At 48.4% G+C, this 14813-nt stretch overlaps 1 protein-coding gene across 3 annotated transcripts in view; it reads right to left on the bottom strand.

Annotated features, from left to right (window-relative positions):
* Window positions 1-14813, bottom strand: part of espn (espin) — a 194402-nt gene that overhangs the window by 168723 nt on the left and 10866 nt on the right. For all 3 annotated transcript variants that reach the window (XM_038773448.1, XM_038773450.1, XM_038773449.1), the window contains exon 2: window positions 9525-9718. In XM_038773448.1, the coding sequence (XP_038629376.1) occupies window positions 9525-9718 (194 nt within the window). The remainder of the gene's footprint in view (window positions 1-9524; window positions 9719-14813) is intronic.

Genomic DNA, 14813 nt, shown 5'->3' with positions numbered 1-14813 from the left:
TCTTTTGTGGAACCGTTTACTTCAAAGAAGTTACTGCAAAATGTCGGTACAATTTTTTGAATGTTGCACAATTGTTGGCCTCAGATAAACGTTTTGTCATGGAAGTTCGAAATGACCGTAGCTCAGTGGAAGCAGGGACACCAGCATTGGCAAAGAAATACCTGTCCCTCTAATGATGAGAAGCGTACAAAACACAGGAGATTATTTTTGATAAAACTAGAGATAATTAAATCACTTTAAAATGGAAAGAGAAGATCATTGTTGAGACTGTCAATGTTATTTGTGACACAATAACGATGCAATTGCAGAGTGGAAGTGAATCTCTGTAGGAAACTGTTGACATATTTTGCATGCTTTTTGACAAATTTGAGTGAGAATGCTAAAAGCCAATGCAGTAGGAAATTAAGTGAATTCTACTGGGAGGAGATGGACACAAATCGTTTTGAAGAGGAAGTAGAACAATTCATTGTTCGATAACGATGAGATTTCGGGATCACCAGCTGATTTCTATAGACTTGCACATGATGGTTTGCAGGCAACCTTTTGAAATGTGGAAACCATTCTGAAAATATTGTCAACAATACCTAGAACATAGAACAAAGAACGATACAGCGCAGTACAGGCCCTTCGGCCCTCGATGTTGCACCGACATGGAAAAAACTAAAGGCCATCTAACCTACACTATGCCCTTATCATCCATATGCTTATCCAGTAAACTTTTAAATGCCCTCAATGTTGGCGAGTTCACTACTGTTGCAGGTAGGGCATTCCACGGCCTCACCACTCTTTGCGTAAAAAACCCACCTCTGACCTCTGTCCTATATCTATTACCCCTCAATTTAAGGCTATGTCCCCTCGTGCTAGCCACCTCCATCCGCGGGAGAAGGCTCTCGCTGTCCACCCTATCTAACCCTCTGATCATTTTCTATGCCTCTATTAGGTCACCTCTTAACCTTCTTCTCTCTAACGAAAACAACCTCAAGTCCATGTCCTGTCACAAATGCTTCCAGTGAACGCTCTTTTTCTGTACAGAAAATACTTTAAAAAAATTATTTGAGAAGTACGATGAGTCGCTAACATTTGACAAGTTCAGGAATATTGACAATTGAAAGTGAATCGGAACAAAATGTTACCCACAATGATGTAATTGATGATTTTGTGAAGAAAAGGTATAGAAAAAAAAGCCATCTAAATTACCATGACAGCAAAGAACGAGGCAAGAAAATCTCAAAAATCAGTCAGTCTTCCATATGCTCTTGTTAAAGTTCTGTTTTTCAAAACGAACCATTGCTGGTCTGATATAATGGCTGCACCTGGACATACTGATAGTTCTAATCACCATCATTCTCAGGACGGGCAGTGAAGAAGTCTCCTCTTGGACAAAGGATGGTTTCCTGCAGACAGAGCCACTGATATTGGACGGATGCACTGGGCACTCCATTCACGTGAATTTACGGTCATAATTTTGATTTTGTTAAAGGAATTGGAGAAGTAAACTTTAGAAACTGATTGAGACTCTGAAATATACATGCATCTTGCTGATTGGAGTATTTACTCCTGCACTGGACTGCGCTGGAATGGTGTCATCGGCTGATTTTTCCATCTTGTTGCTCATCAGCAAGTTCCACGTTTCCTCACCCCATGACGCACATCGCAATACTCAACATCTTTACCGTAATTCCGACAAGAGGTGAGCTTGGATTTCAATTCAGCAATTATTCATACAGATATGTTTTTACAAGTTAAAAAGCACTAAAGCAGTTAAACAGTGATCAATTTGTGTATTTTTGTGGCTTGCGCCTTTGTGTTCTGTGGAGTGAGGGTGGGTGGGGCCTGGAAGGGCATGACATCATTGGGAGGCAGGGGCATGGCGTCATGGGGGTCGCGCTGAAATGAAGGTGAGCGGATGATCCCACAAAGTTTAAGTCCGCCACTGAGCTAAACACATCTCGTCTTGACGTGGGTCTCCCCATTTTGCTCTCACATCCACAAACTGGAAAAAGTTCACTATAGAAAGTCACACATCCCTGCATTGCAGAAGATCAGTGCTGAAGGCCTCGATGAGACACCGAGAAAGCTGAAGGAAAATAGTTTGCTGACAGTATTGAGGTGGGGATATGAATTCAGGTTCGAACTGATCATTTTGGTTGGAAGTCAGGTTCGGGCTGGCAATCTCAATAGTCAGGATGGCACAGTGGCACAGTGGCTACCACTGCTGCCTCACAGCGTCAGGGACCCGGGTTCGATTCCGACGTCGAGTGACTGTGTGGGGTTTGCACTTTCTCCCTATGTCTGCGTGGGTTTCCTCCGGGTGCTCCGGTTTACTCCCACAGTCCCAAAGATGTGCAGGTTAGGTGCAATGGCCATGCTAAATTGTCCCTTAGTGTCCAAACGTTCAGAGGGGATACAGGGCTAGAGTGGGGATTGGCCTAGTGCTCTTTCGAAGGGTTGACGCAAACTCGATGGGCCGAATGGCCTGGTTCTGCACTGTAGCGATTCAATGATTCCAGTTCACACTGAGGTATCAGGTACTCACAGTGGATACCAGGTCTGGGATAAAATTAGCGGCTTGGAAGGGGACACCGAATTGCTAAGTGACTATTGTAAAGTGGATATTTCTGAATGAAAATGGACCCATTCTGTTCTGCAATATACCAAATCAAACATCTGCATTTGTCAGGTCAAGGGTTTGTGAAATGGAATTGTCCGCACTCAATCCTCCACAGTGGATCCCAGTTCTGTGAGAAAGTTGAGCCTCTCAAGTATTCAAGTAACCCCTTCCCCGCAGAAGCAGTAAGCTGTTTACATAACCAAAGCATGAACAAAGAGGGTACTGTTATCACCCTGCACCACAAGCACTCGGCAGTCGCTGATCGCAGATTAATCAGCACTGGACTGCTGCAGTGGGAATATTGATGTCCAGGAAGTCATTAACAATGTTGTTTGCTTCCGACTGTAACAGGAGATACAGTATTCCCCTCCACTCTTTCCTTCCCAAGGCTGTACTGTTCTATGTTATGTTCTATCTTCTAAGGTGGTGTGCTGAAACACAGAAGTTGCTATTATCTGGAGTCAGTGAGGCGTTTGCACTGCAGAGTCCCGGCAATGGTTTACGTTTAGCCGGCAGCAACTACACAGTAAAGCTGCCACATTCAATCAAGCGAGATCTGACCCAGCATAAAACTGGTCTTTGAGTGGCCAGAATCAGCGAATAAGGCAGGGTTTAATTGGGGTCACCATCAGCTGCATAATGTGGAAACCAATTAATATACAGCAAATTCCCACCAATGTGATTATCACTCGATAGCCTGTATTTAGTGATGTTAGTCGAGGGATAAATATTAGCCCTGACAACACTAATCTTCAAATATATACCATCAGACTACTTAGATCCACCCGATGGTGCCCCGGTTTAACATCTTGGCCGGGCTTCATCAACCCAGCGCCGGGTCGGAGAATGCCCAGAGGGCCGCCCCGACACCGGCCTCCCTATTCTCCGGCGCCGTTTTTCGGGTGCCGGTGGGATCGCCACCTCACTGGTCGTGGGGGCCGTTGACAGCGCCACCCCCCCCCCCCCCCTCCCCCACCACGGCGATTCTCCGAGCCCCGATGGGCCGAGTGGCCGACGGGTTTTGCCCAGTCCCGCCGGCGTGGATTACTCACCTCACACATGGTGGGACCTGGAATGTAAGTGTGCGGGGGCCGTCTGGGGGGGGGGGGGGGGGGGGGGAATCCGACCCCGGGGGGGCCCCTATGGTGGCCTGGCCCACGATCGGGGCCTACTGATGGGCGGGCGGGCTGGTTCCGTGGGGGCCTACATTACTCTGCGCCGGGCCTCTGTCGGGCTCCGCCATATTGCCCGGGGGCCGGCGCGGAGAAGGGAACCCCCGCGCTTGTGTGGAAATACGCTGGCCATTGCGCGCTTGCGCAGGATCACGCCGGCCGTTCCGCGCATGCGTGAACTCGCGCAGGCTGTTCTGCGCCAATTTGAGCTGCGGGGTCAACTCCGGTGGTATTGTGGTGAGAATTCCTCACTTACGGGGCCCGATGACGACGGAGTCGTTGGCACCGGTTTTCCTGCCGGTGTGGGCACATAGCCCCATTTTTAGAGAATCCCACCCCTTATCTGAAAGATGGCACCTCTGACAGAGCAGCACTCCCTCAGCACTGCGCTGGAGTGTCAGTCTAGTAAGTCCTTTACTAATTGACTAACACAGTGATCTTTAATTTTCTTCTTCAAGATTGTATTCCATGTCAAATTCCAGGGTGACCCAACAGAATGGGGGTATGCACCATTCTTGTTCTTGGTGTCAATGGAGCAATTGAAGGGACTGATCTGAATAGAGACATACATTTGAAACAGGTCACAGATACACATTCACCATCAGCTTCCACAAGGATTCTCCTGACTCTCCTGTGTAGCTTTTGTGAAAACCCTGAAGAAATGGGGGGCTGGATTCTCCACACCCTGACGCCAAAATCGCGTTCTAATCTGGTCCTTCCATTCTGGAAACTCGCGAGGCGGCTGTGGACTCAGTACGTGGCAGCCACAGTCGGGGGAGGGCCGTCGGAGTGCAGGGGCGTAAAAGACCACAGTTGTCATGACGGCGTGGGGACATATTCCCAAAAACAGAGAATGCAGCCCAGGATATAGATGGTTTAAAAATCTCTGGGGTGCCTGTCAAAATCCGGGCATAAGATTCGGAAACCCTCACCCTTGGGAGTCCACATAGACAGACTTTGAACAGGGAATATTCCCACTCTACAGTTTCTGAATGAGAACTTGAGCTTTTCCCAAAGGAAATGAATCATAAAAAGAAATGAAAGAGAGGTGTCTACCTTCTCAATCAAGTAGCAGGTCAGTGGGAGCAGGCCAATATTACAGGCTGAATGGGTAAATCAAATTTGTTCTTATTGAGAACATTTCTGGTTTTTGCCATATTCTGAGGATGCCAGCCACGTTCCTGTGAAAATCATAAGCTTTGCCGGTCGGTTAAAACAAATTAGATGCAGGATGCAAAGCTGGTGTCACTTGTGAGCGAGTGAATCACTTTGTGTTGCAGCTTAGCAAAGCGGCAAAGTAGCTTACCTCCGGCTCGCTGGAATTTTCCACTTCTGCTTCTCGTACAATCGCTCTCTCTCTCACACACATCCCCTCTCCATCTCTCACACATGTACATTCTTCACAGTCCATCTCTCCACAACCCCCCCCCCCCCCCACACACACACACACACGTGTGTTCTGGTTCTGCTCTCCCTTCCTCTCTGTCTCTCTATCTCTCATTCATAATCCATAGAATCCCTACAGTGCAGAAGGAGACCATTCGACTCATGGAGTTTGCACCGATCCTCTGAAAGAGCACCCCTACCTAGGCCCATTCCCCCGCCCTATCCCCAAAACCCCACCTAATCTGCACATCTTTGGGCTGTAGGAGGAGGCCGGACCCCTGGAAGAAATCCACGCAGACACGGGGCATAAGTGCAAACTCCACACAGTCAGTCATGGTCAGAATCGAACCCGGGTTCCTGGCGGTGTAAGGCAGAAGTGTTAATACTCTGTCTTTCACTGATATCCATCTCCTCTCCATCACAGATACACATTTTGCAGGGGGGGGGGGGGGGGCATGGTGGCGCACTAGTTTGATCCCGGCCTTGGGTCACTTGTCCGTGTGGAATTTGCACATTTGCCCTGTGTTTGCGTGGGTCTCATCCCCACAACCCAAAAAGATGTGCAGAGTAGGGCAACTAGCCATGCTAAATTCCCCCTTAATTTGGAAAAAAAAATTAGGGACTCTAAATTTATTTTTAACAAAACAGATACACGCTTGGCTACGCACTCTCTCACACTGAACAGATCTGTCATCACTGGATTTGGAGGAAAACTTACAAACATTCTAAAAAGAACCCCAGTGGACGTAAGAACATAGGAACAAGAGTAGGCCATTCAGCCCGTCGAGCCTGCTCCACCATTCAATCAGATCATGGCTGATCATTTCCCTCATCACCCCTTTCCTGTGTGGGGATAACCCATATCCCTTGATGTCATTACCATCCAGAAATCTATCGATTTCTGACTTGAACATGCTCAGTGGTTGAACTTCTACAACCCTCTTGATGTAGAGAATTCCAAAGATTCTCACCACTCTCTGAATAAAGCAATTCCTTCACATCTCAGTGTTAAACGGCCTGTCCCTTATCCTGAGAGTTTGTTGCCTGGTTCGAGTCTCACCACCCAGGGGAAACATCTTGAGCGGGATTCCCGGTATCCGACGGGCGGGCCGTACCGGTGCCAAAGAGTGGCATGAACCACTCCGGCGTCAGGCCGCCCAGATGGTGCAGAATCCTCTGCACCTTCGAGGGCTAGGCCGGCGCTGGAGTGGTTGGCACCGCGCCTACCGGCGCCGAAGGGTCTCCACCGGCCGCAGGAGCGCAAGCGTGTTCCCAGAACCGCTTGCGTGTTTCCTGCGCAAGCGCAGGGGGTTTCTTCTCCGCACCGCCCATGGCGGAGCTTTACACAGGCCGTCGCAGAGGGAAAGAGTGCCCCCATGGCACAGGCCCACCCGCAGATCGGTGGGCCCCGATTGCGGGCCAGGGCACCGTGGGCCCCCAGGAGCCAGATCCGCCTGCGCCCCCGAGGCCTCCGCAGGCCGCCCGCAGAGCCAGGTCCCGCTGGTACAAACCTTATGTAATTTACGCTGACGGGACTGGCGAAAAACGGGCGGCCACTCGGCCTATCGTGGAGCGGTGAATCACTGGAGGGCACGATTCCCGCCCCCGCCAAAAAGCCGACGCCGCAGAATTCGCCAGCCAGCGTCGCGGCGGGATACACGCCGCCCCCCCCCCCCCAACCCTCCCCCCAATCCCCGCCGATTCTCCGGACTCGCGGGGTGTCGGAGAATCCCGCCCCTTATCTACATCCACCCTGTCATGCAGCGTAACAATTTAGTAGGTTTCAATGAGGCCACCCTTCATTCTTCGAAACTCGAGGAAATACTGACCCAGTCTCCTCAACCTCTCCTCACAGGACAATCCCGCCATCCCAGGGATTAACCATTTTGAAAATAAATTTAGAGTACCCAATTATTTTTTTATCCAATTAAGGGGCAATTTAGCGTGGTCAATCACCTAATCTGCATATCTTTGGGTTGTGGGGGTGAAACCCACGCAGACACGGGGAGAATGTGCAAACTCCACACAGACAGTGACCCAGAGCCGAGATCGAACCCGGATCCTCAGCGCCATAGGCAACAGTGCTAACCACTGTGCCACTGTGCCGCCCTAATCCCAGGGATTATCTTGGTAAACCTTCATTGCACTCCCTCTCTGCAAGTATATCCCTCCTTAAATAAGGGACCCACAACAGTGAGCGATACTCCAGGTGAGATCTCACCAAGGCTCCGTATAACTTCAGCAAGATATCTTTACTCCTGCGGCTAAATCCCCTCGCAATGGAGGCCAATGTGCCATATACCTTCCTAGTTGCTTGCTGCACCTGCATGCTAAATTTAGCAACTCATTAGCAAAGACACCCAGGTCCTTTGTACACTCTCACTTTCCAACTACTCACCACTTAACAAATTTTTACTTTTTTCTTTTTTCTTTTTTTTTGGGCAGGTGTCCTTGCTATCAGCTCCAAAAATCTTGACAGTTAGCTGCAGGGCCTTTACCAGGTTTTCACAAGGTTTACGGGATAGGATCTCTTTCCCATGTCCTTCAGATGCCTTGTTTGATTTGACATTTTTGCCCTCTTTTTCCTTCCGTTGAATGGGGGCCTCGACCAAATAGGCAGATACCTGTAGGTCACTTACACATTCATTGGTTCACTAGAACACCAATGTGGAACTCGTGCCACTTACCTGTCCTCCAGGACCCAGGATTTAGCTCCAAGGGGCTCTCTGCAGTACCTCTTTTGGCCACTGCAGCGCTGTGCCTGGAAGGGCTGGAGAATTCTCCAAGGCGAGACTTCCTCCCCAGCGAGGGGGCATATCTCACCATGCGTCAATCACCACTCGTTAGAGCATAATATGACATTGGGGCTGCTGGAGGGCCCATACACCTGCTCTTTCCTCAAAGGCCCGCAATTTTTTCTTCCTTCAAGTATCTTTTCAATTGCCTCTGGCAAGTTTGGAATTTGAAGAAAATATTTGAGGTAAAAGTCTAAAAATGAAGCAACAGCCAGGAATTTCCTTGGAGCTATCCCGCTCTTTGCCATGGAAACTTCACTGGAAGTTCAGCTGAAGGCTGTTTAGGTGCATTTCTGGTGGAGTAACAATGATGGGGCCGACAGCTAGAGAATTCTTCTGGAAGATTCCCGGCACAGTCTGTTTCTGGATCAATGGCCACTATGGTTTTGATTCTCAGAAAAGTTGCATTGTCTCCTTACCTCAGAAGTTAAATTTACTTTAGGTCCGTTTTCTCACAGGTAATTGCTCATTTTAATTTAATGGTGAAAATAAAGCGACCACTCCTGAAAATCCACAAAAACAACGCTGGGTGAAGCCTTCTCTTTCTCCCACCGTATCTCCCATATTCCCCATAAAAGAGGAAACATTCCTCTTGAGCGGCATGGTTGCACAGTGGTTAGCACCGCTGCCTCACCGCAGCAGGGACCCGGGCTTAATTTCGGCCTTGGGTGATTATTGGGGTGGAGTTTGCACATTCTCCCTGGGGATTTCCTCCCACAGTCCAAAGATGTACAGATTAGGTGGGGTTACGGAGATAGGAAAGGGGAGAGGGCCTAGGTGAGGTGTTCTTTCGGAGGGTCGGTGCAGATTTGATGGACTGAATGGCCCCCTTCTGCACAGTAGGGATTCTATGGTTCTATCCTCTCTGTCTCCACTCTAGCAAAGCCTCACAGAATTTTTTTTAAATTTAGAATACCCAGTTTTTTTTTCCAATTAAGGGACAATTTAGTGTGGCCAATCCACCTACCCTGCACACCTTTGGGTTGTTGGGGTGAAACCCACGCAGACACAGGGGGGAATGTGCAAACTCCGCACGGGCAGTGACCCAGGGCTGGGATTGAACCCGGGTCCTCAGGGCCATGAGGCAGCAGTGCTAAGACGCAGCCTGTCAATCCTTTCCTTACATGTACAACCACATATTTCCAATATCATACTTATAAACCTTCTCCACACCCTCTCCAGTGCTTCCATTTCCTTCTTGTGCTCTGAGAGTTGCCCAGTCAAGGTTTGATGTAGGATGAGCATAACTTTACTAGATTTTAATTCTATCCCTCCAGAAATAAAGCTGATAAGATCTTCCAAACACATCAAGAAAGCTAAAGGCACTGACAGACACGGCACCCTGACTGATGTTACTCCATTTTCGGCGTTGGATCCTGCATTGGATAATTGGCATTCTGAATGGATCTCAAATTTGAAGCATCCAGAAATAGTTCCAGTTGAGCTCACTTCGCCACAAAGGTGTGAAAACGCTGCCTGGGCATTGCAACCAATGACCTGTTTCAAACACACTGCACCGAGCCACTATCTCAACACAACTCTGCCTTTCTTGTTACTTACTTTGGACGGTGTTTGAGCAGCAGCCGCAGTGACGGGAGGTCGCCCTTGGCCGCAGCATAGTGCACAGGAAGTGCTCCACTGTCTGTCACTGCTGTTGGATCACTGCCTCCACCTTTCAATAGCCACTCCGTGATATCCTGGTGCCCAAACCATGCAGCGAGGTGTAGAACTGTAGCCCCGGAACTGTCTTTATCCTGCGGACACGGAGAAGGGAAATACATCAGTCTTTCAGATCCATGCAGAGTTTGAAAGCTATTTTCAAAATGCTGACTAGTGGTCTCAGAATATGTCTCTAGTTTTGCTGACATGAGATTAATTTCTAAATTGAATAACCTTACGTATAAAGCTACGCTAAAGGCTTTGGAACTCTACACGGTGGAGATGTGTCGGCTTCAAGGATGATTTGTTCGAGATTATGGAGAGATTGTTTTCCAGTTGACCACTTGTGCCAATGAGATTGGGAGGACTAGGACTCAATTTTAAGTTGAACACAGGGCAGATCTAGGTTAGATCAGGGTATGGTTGGGCGGCACGGTGGCACAATGGTTAGCACTGCTGCTTCACGGCGCTGAGGACCCAGGTTCGATCCCAGTCCCGGGTCATTGTCTGTGTGGGGTTTGCACATTCTCCCCGTGTCTGCATGGGTCTCACCCCCCCCCCCCCCCCCCCCCCAAGATGTGCAGGGTTGGTCCCTAAACTGCCCCTTAATTGGAAAATTAAACAATTGGATACACTAAATTTATTTTAGAGAAAGACCAGGATATTCCAAGGGAACACTGAACCTATGGAAGTCGACCCTTGGAGTCGCTTATTTTGCTAAATTTCTTCAAATGAAGACTTGCATTTATACAGCACATTTCACGACAACCTTATATCTCAAATAGCTTTCCAACCAATGAAGTACTTTTTGAAGTGCTGCAGAGTAGGGAACAGAGAAACTAATTTGACCTCAATAAACTCCCACAAACATAAATGTGAAGACGACCAGGTAATCTATTTTTTGGTCATGTTGATTAAAAGGTGGATATTTACCAGGATTAAAACTGCTATTCTTTGAAATGGATCTTGTATCTATCCGGGCAACCTTGGATTAACATTCCTTCACTGTCGCTGAGTCAAAATCCTGGAACTTCCTCCTCAATGGCACAGTGGGTCTATCTACACGTCAGGGACTGTAGACGTTGAAGAACACAACTCACCACCACCTTCTGAAGGGCAACGAGGGACGGTCAATAAATGCTGGCCTAACCAACGACGCCCACATCACATAAATGAATTTAATAAAACATCTCTAATTTGTTTGGGCAGGACTAACAAGGCAAGCGATTACATGATAAACGGCAGGACCCTGGGAAGCACCAAGGATCAGAGGGACCTTGGTGTCCATGTACACTGATCCCTAAAGGGGCAGAGCAGGTGGATACAGTAGTTAATAATAATTTTTATTGCTGTCACAGGTAGGCTTACATTAACACTGCAATGAAGTTACTGTGAAAAGCCCCTAGTCGCCACACTCCGGCGCCTGTTCGGGTACACGGAGGGAGAATTCAGAATGTCCAATTCATCTAACAGCACGTCTTTCAGGACTTGTGGGAGGAAACTAGAGCGCCCGGAGGAAACCCACTGAGACACAGGGAGAACATGCAGACTCCGCACAGACAATGACCCCTAGCCGGGAATCGAACCTGGGTCCCTGGTACTGTGCTACCGTACCACCCTGAAAGCATATGGTATAATTGCCTTTGTTAGCTGAGGCATAGAATTTAACAGTAGGGAGCTTGGGTTGGAACTGTATAAAACATTGGTTAGGCCACAGCTAGAGTATTATGTGCAGTTCTGGAATCCACATTATTGGAGGGATGTGATAGCACTGGAAAGGGTGCAGAGGAGATTTACCAGGATGTTGCTTGGGCTGGAGAGTTTTAGTTAGAGACTTGGTTATTTTCCTTGGATTAGAGGAGACTGAAAAGGGACATGATTGAGAGATAGCGGAATTCTCCGCTCCCTACGTGGCCCCCCTGACGCCCTCAGCGATCCCCCCCCCCGGCTCGAAAAAATCGCCACTCGCCGTTTTTTACGGCGAACGGAGATTCTCCGAGCCCAATGGGCCGAGCGGCCGGCCCTTCACACCCGTTTCACCACGGCAGCAACCACACCTGGTCGCTGCATTCGTGAAACGGGCACCAAATGCCCGTTTGGGGCATCTAGGGGCCCGATTTGGACGGGAGCACCGCGACTGTGCTCTGGAGGGGACAGGCCCGCGATCGGTGCCCACCGATCGTCGGGCCAGCGTCCAAAACAGACGCACTCTTTCCCCTCCGCCGCCCGGCAAGATCAAGCCGCCACGTCTTGCCGGGCGGTGGTGGAGAAAGGCGGCACCGCGCATGCGCGGGTTTGTGCCGTCTGCGCGCTGATGTCATCCACGCATGTGCGGGTTGGAACCGGCAACCCGCGCATGCGCGGATGACATCAGAAAAGCGCCGTTTCCGGCGCGGCGAGATCGCGGCCGGGAAAGACGGAGGCCCGCTCCTAGCCCCCCGGGTGGGGGTGAATTAGGTGCGGGGAGCGAGCCCCGAGGCCGTCGTGAACCTCGGCCGATTTCACGACGGCCATCCCGATTTTTATCGGGAGAGGAGAATACCGCCCGCAAAATTGTGAGGGGCATAGGTAGAGCAGACAGGAAAAAACATTTCCCTTTGGTGGAGAGATAATAATATCTTTATTTGTGTCACAAGTAGGCTTACATTTAGACTGCAATGAAGTTACTGTGAAAATGACCAGGGGGCAAAGATTTAAGGTAGGGGGCAGGAAGTTTAGAGGGGATGTGAGGAAACACATTTTCACCCAGAGGGTGGTGCGAGTTTGGAACTCGCTGCCTGAATGAGTTGTGGAGGCAGACCCTCAACATTTAAGAAGTATTTAGGTGTGCATCTGTGATCCAAAGGCATATAAGGCTATAGGCCAAGTGCTGGATAGCAGGATTAGAATAGTTAGGTGGTTGTTTTTGACCTGCACAGAGGCAATGGGCTGAAGGGCGTTCTCTGTGCTGTAGGACTCTATAAAAGACAGCGCCTCCAACAGTGCGATATTCCCTCAGTGCTTCACCAGCGGATCAACTTTGAAACTGGTGTTCCAGTCCTGGAGTGGGACTTAAAACTGGACCCTTTTAGTTCAGAGACAAGTATGCTACCAACTGAGCTCTGATTGACACACAACACTCAAGCGAAACACAGACCCTGTTTCTGAATGCGGCAGAAATTACGTTTTCAAAAACAGAAGGCACAACATAAAATCCAGGGGCAGAGTGGTTTCTTCGACTAGTTTTGATCATTAAAGGGAGCTGGAGAGGAATTTTCCAGATTTCTTTGTCACACTCACCCCTATATGGGTTAGCATTTTTGATATTTATTTTTTGCCTGCTTCAGAAGCTCCCATGTTTTTGGATGGGTTCATGAGTGTACATACTGTGATGCTCATTGTGTGAGACATGTTGCATTAACCAATAGCCTATTTCCCATTTGACATTGTTTGTATGTTCAGAAATCCTACCCAGTAGAACAACATAAGAACTAAGAGCAGCAGTAGGCCATCTGGCCCTTCGAGCCAGCTCCGCCATTCAATGAGATCATGGCTGATCTTTTGTGGCCTCAGCTCCACTTTCCTGCCCGAACACCATAACCCTTTATCCCTTTATTCTTCAAAAAACTATCTAGCTTTACCTTTAAAACATTTAATGAAGGAGCCTCAACTGCTTCACTGGGCAGGGAATTCAATAGATTCACAACCCTTTGGGTGAAGACGTTCCTCCTAGACTCAGTCCTAAATCTACTTCCCCTTATTTGAAGCCATGCCTCCTAGTTCTGCTTTCACCCTCCAGTGGAAACAATCTGCCCACATCTATCCTATCTATTCACTTCATAATTTTATATGTTTCTATACGATCTCCCCGCATCCTTCTAAATAACAATGAGTCCAGTCGCCGTCTACTCAACCACTCCTCATAATTCAACCCCCTCAGATCTGGGATTAACCTAGTGAATCTCTTTTGCACACCCTCCAGCACCAGTACATCCTTTCTCAGGTAAGGAGACCAACACTGAGCACAATACTCCAGGTGTGGCCTCACGAACACCTCATACAGTTGCAGCATAACCTCCCTAGTCTTAAACTCCATCCCTCTAGCAATGAAGGGCAAAACTCCATTCGCCTTCTTAATCACCTGTTTCACCTGTAAAGCAACTTTTTGCGACTCATGCACTAGCACACCCAGGTCCCTCTACACAGCAGCATGTTTTAATATTTTATCATTTAAATAATAATCCCTTTTGCTGTTATTCCTACCAAAATGGATAACCTCACATTTGTCAACATTGTATTCCATCTGCCAGACCCTAGCCCATTCACTTAAACTGTCCAAATCCCTCTGCAGACTTCCAGTATTCTCTGCACTTTTTGCTTTACCACTCATTTTAGTGTCATCTACAAACTTGGACACATTGCCCTTGTTCCCCAACTCCAAATCATCTATGTAAATTGTGAATAATTGTGGGCCCAAAACGGATCCCTGAGGGATACCACTAGCTACTGATTGCCAACCAGAGAAACACCCATTAATCCCCACTCTTTGCTTCCTATTAATTAACCAATCCTCTATCCATGCTACTATTGTACCCTTACTGCCATGCATCTTTATCTTATGCAGCAACCTTTTGTGTGGCACCTTGTCAAAAGCGTTCTGGAAATCCAGATATACCACATCCATTGGCTCCCCGTTGTCTACCGCACTGGTAATGTCCTCAAAAAATTCCACTAAATTAGTTAGGCACAACCTGCTCTTTATGAACCCATGCTGCATCTGTCCAATGGGACAATTTCCATCCAGATGCCTCCCTATTTCTTCCTTGATGATAGATTCCAGCATCTTCCCTACTACCGAAGTTAAGCTAACTGGCCTATAATTACCTGCTTTCTGCCTACCTCCTATTTTAAACAGTGGTGTCACGTTTGCTAATTTCCAATCCGCTAGGACCACCCCAGAGTCTCGTGAATTTTGGTCAATTATCACTAGAGCATTTGCAATTTCCCTCGCCATCTCTTTTAGTATCCTGGGATGCATTCCATCAGGGCCAGGTGACTTGTCTACCTTTAGCCCCATTAGCTTGCCCATCACTATGTTGAGTACTTCAGCACTGCTGACACACAGCCATTGTAAGTGTAATTAAAATGGGAGTGGATGGAGGCAAGGTGCAACGGCATTGTTTCACTTCCAAGAGCATCTCAGGCTGATGG

This window comes from Scyliorhinus canicula, chromosome 16 (assembly GCF_902713615.1).
Source record: "Scyliorhinus canicula chromosome 16, sScyCan1.1, whole genome shotgun sequence".
Taxonomy (NCBI): Eukaryota; Metazoa; Chordata; class Chondrichthyes; order Carcharhiniformes; family Scyliorhinidae; genus Scyliorhinus; species Scyliorhinus canicula.
Note: the sequence above shows the minus strand (reverse complement) of the source record. Positions and strands in the feature narration are given on the sequence as shown.